Below are 16,604 nucleotides of genomic sequence, written 5' to 3'. Positions count from 1 at the left end.
TTAGAACATGATATAGTTGTATGATCCTAAAGATCAAGACAGTTTCAGGTGATCTGTCCTGAGTTTTTGCTTACCTACATTATTTATTTTGTGGCTGATAGGCCTATCGTACCAGTACAATACAGAATATATTGCTGGGTAGAGTACGATAAACGGACGCGGTTTTTTATATTCGACTTATCAAACGATAATATCGAATCATCGAGTAAAGAATCCTCACTAAAACTACTTATACCAAATTACGTTGTATTAAAAGTGGGTAGGCTTTAATAAGCGGCCTACACCCATTGTTCGGTTGTTTTTTTTTTTCATATGTATCAATTGTTTCTTTAAAATTAATAGTTCAATATTACAATTTATCTAACTTAACATATGACTTTGACGTATTGATAAATTATAATAATGTCTAACATAAACAATAAACAATTAGTAACTTAATATCTATTTTTTGGAGATTTCAAAATGGTGATGAATATGAGATTGAAAGTTCTTGACTAGCGGTCGTAGAGGTTGAGGAGTGTAATATCGGTAAACTGTCTAGCAGACTATCTTTGTAACTTTTTGTAGCGCAGAGAAATTCTTTCTGTAGGGTAAGAATCCTTTCCTCCATTTCACAAAAGAGGTGGTAAATCTTAAGATCAGCGACTACCGCTCCGATCGCCGTAATTTTTTGCATACTAACACAGGTTAACGTAATTTCACAAAAAAAAAAAAAAATAGTCCCGATTGTCGCTAACATATAAAAACCCGTTTTTTCGGCAGTACCTTTCCATTACAATTCAATTTATTTCTGATCAGCCCCTCTAGAATTTAATATTTTACTGATAGGTACTATCTCGAGGGATGTTTTTCTTTCCTTGATATCAGCGCGGGCTTCGGCAGCACCTTCGGCCCGAAGCTCGCGCTTATGGCCGGAGGCACTCGTCTCAACTCGATAACAACTAATTCAACTTCACTAATTATTCGTTGTCCATGTGGGTTTGTTTGTTGACGTCTGGCGGTCAATCGAAGCCGTCCTATAGGTCACGTGATCCGCCCGGCCAATCAGAAACTTTCCTGTTTGTCACGTGACTACAACTGTCAACTCATCAAAACGACCATGGTCGGCAATTGTTTTTAGTTTGATTGTCGAAAATCATGTTATTTATGTGTTTTGTATTGCCAACATTGTACTGCCGAAAAACGGGTTTTTTATATGTTAGCGACAATCGGGACTATTTTTTTCGGTGAAATTACGTTAACCTGTGTTAGTATGCAAACAAATTTCAGGGATCGGAGCGGTAGTCGCTGATCTTAATATTTACCAAAGTGGTTGGTTACAGCTATCTGGATAAGCTGTAAGTATTGTCAAGTATCTCTAATATGTTGTCCAGGTTAAAGTTGGTTTTGTTATTTTTAATACTACTGTTAAGTTAGTTTTTTTTGTAATGTATAATAATTCTTGTTGTACAATTATAATGTAATATCGAAGTTGGTTAATATACTGAATCGTTTGACAATGGCATTTGAATAACAAATATGTAGGCCGATTATTGAAGTCTCACCTTTAAAATTACAGTATGATAAGTAATAATGTTATTGTGAATAAAAACCAATCTAGGATATGTATTTATAAAATATAACAAACCAAACAGTATAACATGTACTTACTTTTTTACTACTTTTGAAGGATAAACGTGTCTGGCACAAATAAAACGTGCATAAGTTAAGTACTCCACTTGCTGCCATTACAGATCTGCAGTATTAGTGTCAACAACAGGTTATTCAGTGGTTACCTATTACCGGGATACTGTTGTTTCAGTAACAGCCGGGCTAAATTGTACTCTATGTTCTCATAACCATTTTTGCAATGAGGTAATTGAAATATTACTACACTATGCAATCTTATTATGCGATATAAGTAGGTTCGGCTGAAGGCTCCACTGAAGCCCACACTGTTAGCCAGTTAAGCATTTCCAATCGGTACTTTCCCGGTTTTAGATCACGTCCTAAATCTTGCAACGTGATCTAACTTCGGAGAAGTTGGGCGCACTGCTGGCTAAACATCCCTCGAGATAGTATCTAAATTAAAGCTCAGATCACTTGTTAAGTTTATCTTTAACTTTTTAAGGGTAGGGTACGATAAGCGGACCCGGTTTTTTATATCAAAGAATGTAATCATCGATACCTAATATTCGCATCTCAAATCCTAGACTATCAATCGATATAAAAGTGTTTGTAGTCCGCAAAAACAACCATATGTTTAAATTAAAATGTGAATTTAATATTAACAGTGATCAAACAAAGTATTATAACCAAAATTAGGAAAACTGAAGACGACCATGTTTACTCCTCTCACAGTTACATTTGTTTCTTTCCCACAAATTTCACATAATGGGTTTTTCGGTACGAGTCCAACATGTTGAAGCCACGAAAAATGTGTCTTATCATCTTTCAAAGCAATGTCGTGTACTTTTCTAAAATTGACTGCCATTCTTAATAATCCAATGTTACTTATGTAAAATTGAAATATTACCTTACGTGTATTACTTGAAAGTGTTTACAGCTGTAGATATAGATTATTTAAGTTAATTGTTAAAAGTAATTAATTAGTATTGATTGATTATATCGATGGTTAAGATTGAGTAATATCGTTTGCTAATTTCGATATAAAAAACCGGGTCCGCTTATCGTACCCTACCCCTTTTAAAATTTATAATACGTACATATGTACAGCCTAATAACAAATAGTAGATAACGACTTCTTAGTACCCAACAATTGTGTTGTACAGTCAAATTTGAATTTACCTGTTTTTAAATTTATTAGATTATTGGTCTATGTCTTATTGTAGTGAGTTAGTTAAATTTTTGTATCTAACATGCTACCACGGTAACAAGTTACAGGAATGTAATAATTCAACATGTTATTTTGTAATAGTTATCGACAAACAACAATATATCCTGTCCATTACTCAAATACCAAACACATGTTTTAACTTTGTTTAAGTTACTTTGGAACAATAATGTCAACCTGATGGGTTTTTTTATTGTTTATGACATTAAGTAATTATTAAAATTATTTATATTAATTTGAAGCACGTGACTTTAATTTAGTATTTCGGTTGATAGTTCTGTTATTCGATATAAAAAGTATCGATAATTGTAATAAGCTATATAAAAACCGGGTCTGTTTATTGTATTCTGCCCCATATTATTTTCCGGAACACGGAAGATAATTAGGCTGTAGTATAATAAGCAGGCAGTACAACATCGAATTATCAAACGAATTAACAACAACGAAACGAATTAATGAATTATCAATATTCATGAATAATGTATCCTCGATATAACTACTGAAAGCAAATTACGTTATATGGGTATATTACAAAATGGCTGTTTTTATATTTTTAAAATTAATAATTTAGTAACGAATAAAAACTATCTAGGCTATGTATATTTATAAAATGTAAAAAACAAAATAGAGTTTTATTTAGTTCCTTTTTGTATTTTTAAGGATAAACGTGTCTTACAGTTGTTGACACAAATATACATGTACATTGGTATTGTATTTGTGGTCACCGACCATAACTGTAATACCATATACGTGATTTTACTTTTGTTTGAATTAATTTGGAACAATAATGTCAAACTGAATTATGTTATAGGTTTTTTAAATGGTACAATATTGTTTTTCTGTAAAATAGAAACAGCCAGCAATTATTAATTATGAATATCTATAGGTCAAATGTTTGTTTTGATGGCCGCTTATTATACTGCAGCCGATTATTATTTTGTTATTATGTAAGATTCTCTTTAACATAAATACCTTAATCCTTTGAATTCGGATTTGAACTTATATAATTGTCCTCTCAGATCGTGAGGCCAGTATGGGTGGCCATAGATACTGTATCTGATTAGTAATAGGTTTACGACCACGTCCTGCCCCTCATCTTGCCTGGGGCAAGATACTCATTATGACCCTTGAAGTTTAGGCTGTTCAGCTCGTCAGCCCACTACGTGTGGCCTACTGTATTGCATAGTTATCAAATTAAATTCTTATCCAGATGTAGCTGGAAAGTGTTGGTTGCATTCTTTTGGCCAAATAAGTAACTAAATTAATATTTCTCTATTTTCAGCACATAGTCTACCATAGTAAACATTGTTTGTTTAAAATAGTTTTTTGTCCGAGTGTCAGTACCACTGTAGCTTATCCTGTCAATTTATTAAAATATTAGTAACACTATAAATGAATCTATGTAAATGAACGAGAAAATCTTATGAAGAAGCTCGAAATGAACTCATTACATCATTTTGACATCAGAGACACATAGACTACAAAATATACTGTAATATAGGTGTAGAGGTATTCTCATGCCCCATCAGGTGCACAATTCACTTTAAGTTGCTTCGTCAGAGACTTTTATGAATCTCTTCAGACGAACATGACTCCAGATTTCAGGAGTCATGTATGTGACAGCGTCAAATACCAGACGCTGAACTGTAGTTAAACTCAACATTCACACCTCAGGTAGTTCAACTTTTAGAGCCCACAGTCCGTACTACTTATCATTTACTGCTCCACCAATGTTCTGGGAGACCTCTAACTGGTACTGTTTTCTTTGGATTCATCCAGTCTTTGAGAGTTGTTAATCTGGTTGGCTGTGGTGAAATCGACCAGAAATATATGTATGTAATTCCACAAGAGGAGACATCACCTCTAGCCTTCGTCTATGGTAAAATTCCGTTTAGGAACCCTCTGCCTCTCAGGGTTCTCGGCACCTGAAACCTTTCGTCATCTAGGAGGTCTCCGATCTGGAAATTCCAGGAGTAGAAAAGCTTGTTCTCTCAAATCTTTTGGCTCTGAGAGTTGGAAGAGCTGGTGGCCGAGCAGTCTAGCTAAGATACGGTCTAGCTGTTTGGGGAGGGACATCAAATGCTAACATGACCAAAATTCTGACACTCCAAAAAAAGGCAGTTAGAATTCTTGCAAATCTCCATTCCCGGGAGAGCTGAAGAGAGGCCTTAGCAACATTAAAGATCTTGACCATGACAGCTCTCTACATCCAAGAAGTTGTCCTGTACGTTGATAGAGAAAACCTATCAAGACTCGAAGACCTACACTACTACAATACCCACAACTCAACAATGTATCCACTTCCCACTCATCACTTAGCACAGTACGAGAAAAAACCATCCTGTCTGAGCAACTGTCTGCCAACGCAAATAAGAACGAAGAGAGGGAAACAGCTCAAGTTCGAACTCCGAAAACTGATCTCACGCCGGGCCATCTACACGCTCAAAGAGTTCTTTCTACCAACTGACCAATCATGGACTTTAGTGCCTCTATTCAAAACGTTACAAGTTACCAATTAATTTAACTGCCTTTTGACACTATCTCTGTACGTGATGTATATGAATAAAGAAAATTTTGTCTTTGTCTTAGTGGGTTGGAATTTGTGTCGGAGCGGGAGATAGCGCAGCTTAAGATCCTGTCTGTAACTGTTGCCCTTTTTATCAGTAACAACGACTTTACATTGTACCAACTCTCCTCCTTATTCTGTTTGATAAGTTCCTCACACAGGCCAGTGGCCCATGAGAATAGGCAGATTAAAGCTAGGAAGGGGAGAGTTTTCAGATTTGGTGTATTACTGGTTTCTGGACACTTACAGCTTCTAAAAGTACTTTTGCATATGGCAGCTCTCGAATTTTGAGAGGTTTAGATCTCTGGACACTAGATTGAAATACAAATGAATTTAAAGTATTTTTTTATTTTATTTGCCCTCTTTCAATTGTTCTCAGTTATTGTTTGGTTATATTTAGAGCAGTTAGCATTGTCAGTATACAATGTCAAGGAATTTTATTTTGGAATTTTTATTTATTTAAATACTTGTCTTGGATTCAATGGCTATTTTATATTTTAACTGTGCACTGACTTTTATGATAACTACTGTATCATGACTTTGTCGATGATTTTTAAAAGTATTTATAATAGTAAAATATTACTATTAAGATTTAGTAAGATCATGAATAGCTTCAGAATAATGTTTAGAATATTTAAGAAGTTCTCTTCAATTATTTGATAAATACGTTTAATTTTATTATGTTGTATAATTATTACTTCAAGTTGTTGTTTTCTCATATGAATCTAATTAGCAGATACCACAAGAGATGTAGTTTTCAGTTTTGATTGTAATACTGGACTGCATTAAACTTTATTTTATAAGTTTTTTTTATTATTTCTTTACTTAGTAGAACTGGCCTTTTTTATAATGGAATTGTTGCAGATGGAGGGATTACAAACCGATGGGCTCTGTAATACCTGGCACCCGATTCCTTGCGTGCAAAGTGCCTTTAAAAGAGGTAAGTTTTCCATCAGTCACTTATTGCAAAATTAAATGAAATTGTCATGGATCAACGAGTATTTATTATATAAATATCTGTGTCTTAAACTTCTAGATTTCACACTTAGAATACTTATTACTCTAGAGCATAGGTGTTTATAAATAAATATCAGAGTTTTAACGTTTTGTAGCGTGTATTATATAAAAATTATAATTAATACATAAAATTAAAAAGCAACTCAAATAGTTATACCTAAAAACTTATATGTGTTCAATGCGAGCTCCATTTTTCACACTGCACACAAAGTCGATAGCCCAGTTTTTCCCAAACTTTGATTATGTGTCTGGAGTGACTGTTGCAACAGCTGCTTCATGCCTGTTCCTTAAGTCGGGTAGGTCAGCTGGTAGCGGAGGGGCATACACACAATCCTTTATTAATCCCTAAAGGTAGAGATCACATGGCGTCAGGTCGGCTGAACGGTCATGTATGATGAGTATTTCTGGAATTGGTACATTGGTGAGCAGACTTACAACATCAAACCTAACTAGCCTATCGGCTTCAGCCGTTTTCGAAGTTTTGACTCCTCAACAAAGTCTTTGGAATTTGTAGTAAAAGAGTCAGTTTTTCCTACCAAGTGCTGTCAGGATGCCCAAGGGACTTTAGATTTTTCCCTTCAGAATGAATTCCGAAAATTATTTATAGGTCAGAGGAATGCCAATTTTGTGGATTTTAGGAAGTCCTTACATGTGTGAAACTTTGGTATGATAATGAGTTAATTTTCGATCTGAGCTTGTCTGAAAAATGGTTTTTTATTTTTATTAAATATTTTGATAATTTTGTGCCCAAATGCCTCAGTTGGATCTTTATTTAGCATAATATATTTTCCAGCGTTCAAAGTTCCCACAATTTTCTCTTTGCATTCACTTTTTACATGTGTTTTTTTTTTGTTGAGAAGAAAAATTTGTTGTTGGTCTGTGTATTTAAGTTTAGAGATTTTTATTTTCTTATATGAATCTGAAAAATGTTTTTGATCTAATTTTGAATGGTCTAAATGATGTTGTTGAATTTATTGTAAATTAAATTTATGAAGTTTTTTGTTTGAAATTTAATACTAGTTTGGAGGGAATTTTTTTTTCCGGTGGTGATAAGTAATTCTTTTTTAAGTAAGGATTAAGACGCAGAAGAAATTATTTTACTGGCTTTCTTGCTGTAAAAAGGCCCTTTGAGAGAAAAATCATAGGCATCCCTATGTTAATGTTAAAATGTAACATGATTGGAATGCTTAGTTGACGTGAGGTACAGCAAGTTTTTAAGTTCATTGATTTGCTTACTGGTGTCGGGCCCGTACTAAGAATCAGTTCTTTGTTAAAAGCTTGTTGATGATGGAAGCTTTTAAAGGATAATCGTTAAGACATGAGTTGTACATTTTCTTTGACATAATGATGGAAAATGTCCAAAATGCTATTATCTTTTCAACCATTTTTTATAAATCAATATGAGTTTTTGTAAAGTAAGTAATTTTATTGCAATATCCAAATTAGGCATGTTTTTCCGTATCCGAGTTAGACTATAATCGGTTTTGTTTAGCTAATTTAATTGGGCTTCTGTTGTATTTGTACTTCAATAGTACAAATGTACAGTAATACAATATGTGTATATTGTATAATCTGAACTATGGTGTAAAGTTGGGTGATTCATTATCAATTTGTTTTGAGGGCCATGCAACAGAAAATGAGGTATGGGACTGAGAGACAGCAAAACAAATTTTTAGTGGAATCCCTCAAGTTGAGGAAGTTACAGTAATAGTGGGGTTATCTCAGAATTAGTGAAGCAGATAGTATCAGCGGAGTTATCCCTCAATTTATTGAGTAGACAGGCTTTGCTGGGTTTCATGCAAAATTTCAAGTCTGTTCATTTTATTAGACTATAAGTTAATATATCATATGTTAAAATCTCATAGATGATTGTTACTCGCTTGTTTTACACCTAAGAATCAATGCAAAAATGTTTGCTAAAATCCCTTGGACACATACAGAAATAAGTCTTTCGGGTGGATAGACTTCTCAAATGCTTTTTTTTTGTTCTCTGAGAATAAGAAGCGTATAAATTGCACTTAGTCCTATAAGGACCTTAGTGCTGCTTCCGGAGTGACAGGATATTTAGGATGGGTAAGATTAGGAGGTAGGGGCCACCTCCTATCGAGATTCATGAGGAAGAATTAGGGCACTATCTCAAGGACATGTCCCTCCGGAAGAAGGGGAGACCAGCTCTGAACCAGCCTCTCCAGTCAAAGCAGGAAGAGGGTGGCACTTCCTTGTTTAGGCTAGCAAGAACCTCTGATACTTAGGGAACGAACCCACCAACTTCAACAGTCATCTTCCGCAGTAGACTAGACCTATCAAAATTACCTTTGCACCCCAGAATCTCGAGATTTGCGGTTAGTGATGTGCCACTCCTGGACATCCATAAGGTTGCTCACATTTAAGTGACACATCTGGTTTTTGCTGTGCCCAGTGGTAAGTTCAACTGAAAGGTATAAATCAGTCAGAAGTGATCTCTGCTGGGTTTTCTCAAATACTTCAAATCAAAATCAATTTTATTTCAAAATTTTGCAAACAAGCACAGTACACATAATATAAATGAAATTAGTCCCACATGGGCCATAGAGGCTTGTGCGTGGTGACTTAACCAATAATACTTTTTGAATTGTGAGATAATTAATTTAAACTGTAATCTAGTCAGCATTTTGAAAACGGGGTTTGTAATTCAAATTAACACTCTAGGTACGAGACCAAATTTTTTATTTATCTAAAGAATACCAGGGAATTCATTTCAACCAGGCATTACTGAAGAACACTGGTTATTTAGACTATTGTGCACTATTTTACATGTTTTACATTTAACTTTCCAATTTTTTGGTAAAAATTAAGAATATTTTTTGAACTTGTACATAGATAAATTCTGTAACAGTAAACATGCCATCTTTTTGTAAATAAATGTGTAGTCCGGTAAAATTAGGATGCAACCTCGGAATGAAAGATAATAAGCTAAAAATTTGCATACGTCTTTATTTTGATGGTATAAAAACTTGCCTCAAAAGTCTCATATATGTGTACGCGACTTAAGATATTTAAGGTCAAAGGTTATGAAAATCAGTTTTTTGCAAATATCTCGTTTCCCTTACTCTAAATGACTTTGAAGGTGGTTAGAGAAATTGTAGAACGGAAAATTCTCTTCAACTTTTGTCTGAAGTAATTTTTATGTACGTTCAAACCCTTTTTGAGATACAGGGCAAAGAGTAGGGACCGCTTACCTGTATATATGATAATGCGAGGTCAGCCAGTAGACTACAATAAATAAATTAGTTATATTGTTAATTATTCACTTACTATTATTATCATTACTTAATACTATTATTATTGTTATGATTATTATCGTTATTATTAAAATTTTTATTATTATTTATTATTGAATATACCATTTTTATAGATATTAATTATAAATGATATATTCTCTAAATAATACTTATTTTTATTTTTACCAAACATACAATATTAAAAGAAATATCGGTAGGAATATCTTTCAACTCTTTTAATGTAAATTGTGAATCATTATTATTTTCTATATAAAAAAAACCTCTTTCATGGCCTGTGTGATGTTATCATCTTTGTGATGCTTTTTATCAGTAGGTATTCAATTTAAAAAAAATGAGAGTGGCAAATAGCATATTTAGCCTCAGCAGCTACCAAGTCATGTTCAAAAAGTATATGAATTTTTGACTAATTCCTCTTTTCTTCAGCTTTCGTCAAAACATTATTTTAAAAATCAAGAGCAACTTACTTTACTGATGGTGTGTTTATACTTTTCTGTTTTTTTCTGCGACTTCATCAGCTACTTGACCACAAAACAAGCAAGATGTTTTAAAAATCAAATACCTCTTCTCGTTTTTTACGAGGTGGACTTTCTGCAGTTGGAGTTTTCATCGTCTTCTGCACGTCGCTTCGATGCAGCAATTTGAAATTTTTACTCATATACACTTTTCGACAATCAACATGCACCATCACAGAAGTCAAAGTATTTAAATAATTTATATGACCGTCATTTCTGTCAATACGTGCAGTTTTTAATGTTTGTAAGCAATGCACAACACTCACAGAAGCACTTTCTGATATTAATTTATTACAAATAAAACAACAATCAGCCAATGCAATTAAAAAGATACACTCAAAATTCGTACGTCTGTTAATACTAAGATGTCGTTTTCAACTAACGGATAAAATAAAATTTTTATCAGTATAGAAGAATAGGCTACTAATACAGAGAAATACCCCTACCATTCCGATCATCAAGTAAAAATATCTCACCACCACTATTGTACTTATACATAGAAATTCCAACCTCATTCGTTACGGTGTGTAGAAAGTAAAAAAAAAAAAAACGGTCAAATATAACAATGGAGCATCTGCTACAGCTTCGCAGAAACAGCAAACGTCGTACAAGAGATTTGTATTTCGAGATATAATATTCATAGTAGTATAGTAGTATCGCCCAGCAGAGATCACTTCTGGCTGGTTTATACCTTCCAGTTGAACCCACCACTGGTCACAGCAAAAACCGATGTGTCACTTCAATCTGGGCAACCTTATGGATGTCCAGTAGCGGCACATCACTAACCGCAAATGTTGAGATTCTGGGGTTCATGGGCAATTCGATAGGTCTAGCCTACTGTGGAAGATGACTGTTGGAGTTGGTGGGGTTTGCTCCCTTACCTCAGAGGTTCTTGTTAACCTCAACAAGGGTGTGCCACCCCCTGCCTACTTTGACTGGAGAGGCTGGTTCAGAGCTGGCCTCCCCTTCTTCCGGGATGACTTTGAGATGTAGTGCCCTATTTCTTCCTCATGGATCTCAATAGGAGGCGGCCTACCCATCCTGAATATCCTATCACTCCGGAAGCAGCAGCGAAAAAGGTTCTTACAGGACTAAGTGCAATTTATAAGCTTCTTGTCCTAAGAGAACAAAAAAAAAAATATATATAGTAATTTGGACGAAAAGTATTTCTTTTAATATTGTATGTTTGGTAAAAATAAAATAAGTATTATTTAGAGAATATATAATTTATAATTAATATCTATAAAAATGGTATATTCAATAATAAATAATAATAAAAATTTAATAATAATAATAATAATACTATTTTTTGTTATTTGTGGATAATAGCAAATATCTTGAATGTACATATTAGCTGGGTATCATTGTTTGACAAAAGGTGTGGTTTCTCTATGTCCGTAATTGAAATTCTTGATATTTACAAATCTATACCATCAGTAACAAATTTGCTCAATTTTGATTTTTTTTTTGCAGGAAAAAGAAGTGGGCCCAATATAGAGCCCTGTGGAACCTTTAATTTACAAGCATTAGTTTGATTTAACACATGCTAGTTGTTTAAAATTGAAAACATAATTTATTTCTACTGATTGTAACCAAATTTATTGAACTGGTTTTAAGAGTCCTTCCTCAAATGCTTACTTTTTTGTAGTGAATGGAGCAAATCACTACTAAAACACTATTGAATGCTTTGCTCTAATCTAAGAATATTGGATTTTTTCACCTTTATCAACAGAATCTAGACTTGACTCTAATCATTTGTGTAACAGCACTAATCATGGATTCTCCAAGTGTTGCTCTTTGTCAGAAAGAAAATTAATTTCATTATTGTAATAGTTAGGTTGGTTTTGGATGCTTATAGAATAGCCTGGTAAGATGTAGTAAACTGGTATGTAGTTTGATGCAAAATCATGGAGATCATCCAATTAAAGGTTTTTTTAGGCATTTTTGTTATACCTTTTATAACCTATAACGATGGCAAATGTTCGAAATTCTGTCATCCTTTCAAATTTAACCTGAGATATTTTTTTCACTGAAGAAGGAGGAATTAATTTAAAGAACAAGAGGTTAAATTAAATACTGTCTAGCAACCTTGATGACTGGCATGGGTACATTATCTCAGGTTGTTGAGTAATTTTTTGAAAATAACTTCAAATTGTACTATTGGTGAGACTAAGACTACCTAGTCCTCTCTCATGTTTTTGACATCGCTGAGTCGTAAGTACTTGGTTTACTATTGCACAATGTCGGGAAACAGTACTGTCGTTTTCTAGACAGTAAAGACCAGTGCCTGTGAACAAAGAGTGAAATGGCACTCAGATTCCCGGTAAAGAGGTGCCGGCCGCCCCGGTCTGGTGGTCGGGGGCCCCATGGGGCTAGGAATGCGGGCTCTGGCCATAATCAAATTACTCCACCAAGTAAACAATGCCCTTCTGGTTATAATTGTGTGTCAAGTATGATTTGCGGCCAGGTGCCTCGCCTAGTCTGACTTCTCGTCCGCGCCCGGCCAGCCGATTACCATAATTAAATTTCACTTAAGAACTTCCTCAGTTAGGCATGGGGATGCACGCTGGTTTCGTTTACAATCGGTACGGCATTCTGGCCCCTGCGTGCTTGGCACGGTATGAGTGCTGCGTTATCAGAAAGATCTCTTATCTCTTCACTATCAGCGGTCTTATCGCTTGTACAAGACGAGAGGCATAGCCATGCTGGCAGTTCATAGACATTCCGCCATGGAGCATGAAAAAGGGCGTGAAACTTTATAATGCCTGCTCCAGTAAAGTCAGAATTTGTCTTTAAACGTAAATTGAAAACGTTTTTCTTGGAATGAATGCCGTCTACAATATTAAGGATCTCTTGATATTACAATTTAATAAAGTGTATTTCATTTTTTTTATGTTGTTTATTTTAACAGGCACTGGTTTAGTCAAACTATCGTACTTATCACTTATCCGATTATAATTAAACTTTTCACTCGTTGGTTGTTTTTATTTCTGACAAGCAGTCAACAGTTACTGTATTGTAAAACCTATCTGCTGCAAATGGCTTTATCGTCAATACTTTCAACAACAACAATAGTATAGAGGATATAGTATTTTTAATAACACTGCAAGTTAATATCAGTGCTGTCGGCATTGGGAAAGTCTGTAGCATTTGTCTATTTCCAACACTAATTTTGAACTTATCTGTACGTTTCAGATATATTGTATTAAAATTATATATAATGAAAGAATGGCAAATTGTATGGGACAGAGAAATTATTATTGGAACATGCAAATAACCAAACACATATTAATTAATAAGTCTCTATCTAAAGTACGTCTGGAATGTTAAAACCTATAGAGTCATCCCTCTCAACGTTTTAATGAGTTATATAGACAAATTCTGACCTATATACTTTGACCATAATCGCATCTCTTGATTCAAAGGAGCTGTGTGAATGGAAAAAGCAAATGTTTAATGCGAGATATGTGTTAAAGTAGAGTATTCGTCGTCATATGTCACATTGATCGCACTTGTAAGTCACGGTTAAGTAACAAATGAGTCGTAGTTATCTCCGTGACACAGTATATCTCTCTACGTGCAGATCACTCTACATCTTAGATCTTGCCTGGGATATTCAGAGGAAGCAAAGATTAGGAAGGGGTGGAATCGAGATAACAAGGCACAATGTAAGTTACCCGTGATCTATCGATTTGTTATCATGGCGAGTGACAAGAGACAAGATGGTTTGATGAGTAATTTTTTTTAACTCATTACACTAAAAATCTTAGAGAAATATATGTTTTGCTTACTTTATAGATGATTTCGTCTCTTGGAAAGTGTCAAGATAACAAGGTAGGAGCACGCTTTCTTTTCGCGTAGGCTTCATAAGTGACATTTTAAGTCTGTAGCTGATTTCATAATTATATAGAAATAACTTGTACATACCCCAGAAAACAAAAGAGAAATGTGTCAATCTTTGAGACTAAACGTCGCTCAGCCCAAATTCCATGGATGGACTATGGATTATCATGTCATTCTTTTGGGGGAATAGCCCACAATTCCTAAGATGAATCTTTCTGGACACGTCATACAAGAAAACATTATTGTTTTAAATTGGTTATCATATCAGTTTGAGTACCATAGAGAAGTCTACTCGCAGGCACTATAAATTACGTTATATGTGTTGGGATAGTTAGGCTAGTGTTAAGATTTAGTAACTGTTATTATTGTGTGTTTTATACATTTATTTAATATCTCGTGTTGTCATGTTACATGCAGACCAAAGTCAGTCAACTTGTTTATTGCGAAAACCCCTGTTGCATGTGCAAAAAGGGCTTGAGAAAATACACATTCAATACCACAAATACCAAAACAATTTTGATGTACCTTTTCATACGCCAATTCTAGACTTCCAACTTCGGAAAAAAATCAATCTAGTCATAGGAAGTGGGTATAAAAATGTTTGACGCTAATAAGCTGCCTTTTAAAGAAGTGCTTAAATCTGGCAATCTTTTAAACAATTTAAAAGCTAAAAAGCTCCAACATCATTGGCGATAATTCGAATTGTAAATTTGAACGCGTTTAAAATTAACTGTTTGCGCATGTCCACAAAACTAATCCGTAGAAAAGATGTGACTTTCCTGCGATGCTGAAATCATCTGATTAGGGCAGTAATTTGTCTAGGAACCTCATAGGTAAATGTCTGAAGACTTTTCTCACTGCGCAAACTGTACGATTGTGTATTTTATGTCAATCCTCGATCTAGGTTTATGGAATGGAAAAAGCCAAATGTTTAATGCGAGATATGTGTTAGTAGAGTTGTTTATGTCACATTGATCGCACTTGTAAGTCACAAAAACTTTCATATTTTCCGTGTACTTTTAATCACTCTAACATCTTTATAGTTCCTGGGATATTCAGAGGAAGCAAAGATTAGTGTGGAACGAGATAACAGGCACAATGTAAGTTACCTGTGATCTATCGATATGTTATACTATACCTCATGCAAGATGTAAGTAATTTTTTTAACCTTATGGGTAATAAGAGACATGATTCTTGATTCTGATTCTTGTCCATTATCTCTTGAAGTGTCCATTATACATTGATCTTAATAACAAGGTAGGAGCACCACGCTTTACTATGTGTCGCGTAACTGGCTTCACTGTGGTTGTATGCAACATTTTAAGTCTGTAGCTGATTTCATTAATTATATAGAAATAACTGTACATACCCAGAAAACAAAAGAGAAATTGTGTCAATCTTTGAGACTAAACGTCGCTCAGCCAAATTCCATGGATGGATGGACATGGATTATCATAGCACTCATTCTTGTCTATGTAAAAATTACGTTTCATGTACAATTCCAAGTGTACAGATTAAATCTTTCTGGACACGTCTTGCCACAAGATACATGAACATTATTGTTAATTAAATTGGTTATCATATCATTGTTTGAGTAATAAAAGTCTACTCGCTGAAGCACTATAAAATTACGTTATATGTGTTGGGATAGTTAGGCTACATGTGTAAGATATAGTAATCTGTTATTATTGCCCTTTTGTGTTTACACATTTATTTATTCTGGTACTATCTCGGTGTTGTCATGGTTACATGCAAGACCAAAGTCAAGTCAAATTGTTTATTGCGAAAACATGTTGACATGTATAGCAAATGTCAAGGCATTAAAATAAAAATAATGTTGTCATTTATACCACAATACCAATTATTAAGATTTACAGTTTTTACATTCATTCAGTCTCATTCATACGCCAATTCTATGCACTTCCAACTTCGGGGTCAGTCTTGTAAATGATCTGTCTCCCAGTTGTGTGCCATAAATTCGCAGACATTATAAAATGCCTTTGACGCTAAAAAGCATTTGAGGCGAGCTTTTAACGCTTTGAGCGTTGGGGCACTGTTGATGGAATCTGGCAATCTGTTGACTCGGCAGAGTCAAAAGTTGCAATTGTTGGAAAGCTTGTTTGCAGGATTCTCTGACATTCATTTTTGCGATAATTCGAATTGTTTTCTTTTGAAATTTGAACGCGTTTAAAATTAACTGTTTGCGCACGTCCCCCACAAAACTAATCCGTAGAAAAGATGTGGATAAATCAGGCGATAGTACGTCATCATCTGATTAGGGCAGTAATTTGTCTAGGGACCTCATAACATAAATGCCTGAAGACAAATTTTTGCGCAAACCTAATCGATGTGTGTTTTATGTCAATCCTCGATCTAGGTTTATTCGAAGGAACTTCGAGCCATAGACTTCTTCTAGCACGATGTCCGGGCCGTTCTCCGATTCTACAGAACGCAATGAAAAATTCAAAAAGTTTGATTTTGACGAATTTGTTGTCAGATTGAGGTTTTGAAAGTACTGGACACATTTGTTGAGGTCAACAAAAGTCTGTTGT

At 34.5% G+C, this 16,604-nt stretch overlaps 1 protein-coding gene across 2 annotated transcripts in view; it reads left to right on the top strand.

Moving 5' to 3' along the window:
• The window catches only part of LOC124353128 (RNA/RNP complex-1-interacting phosphatase), a 133,019-nt gene that overhangs the window by 446 nt on the left and 115,969 nt on the right, over positions 1-16,604 (top strand). For both annotated transcript variants that reach the window (XM_046802977.1, XM_046802978.1), the window contains exon 2: positions 6,264-6,339. In XM_046802977.1, coding sequence (XP_046658933.1) covers positions 6,264-6,339 — 76 coding nt within the window. The remainder of the gene's footprint in view (positions 1-6,263; positions 6,340-16,604) is intronic.

Source organism: Homalodisca vitripennis, chromosome 1 (genome assembly GCF_021130785.1).
Source record: "Homalodisca vitripennis isolate AUS2020 chromosome 1, UT_GWSS_2.1, whole genome shotgun sequence".
In the NCBI taxonomy this organism is placed as follows: domain Eukaryota; kingdom Metazoa; phylum Arthropoda; class Insecta; order Hemiptera; family Cicadellidae; genus Homalodisca; species Homalodisca vitripennis.
Note: the sequence above shows the minus strand (reverse complement) of the source record. Positions and strands in the feature narration are given on the sequence as shown.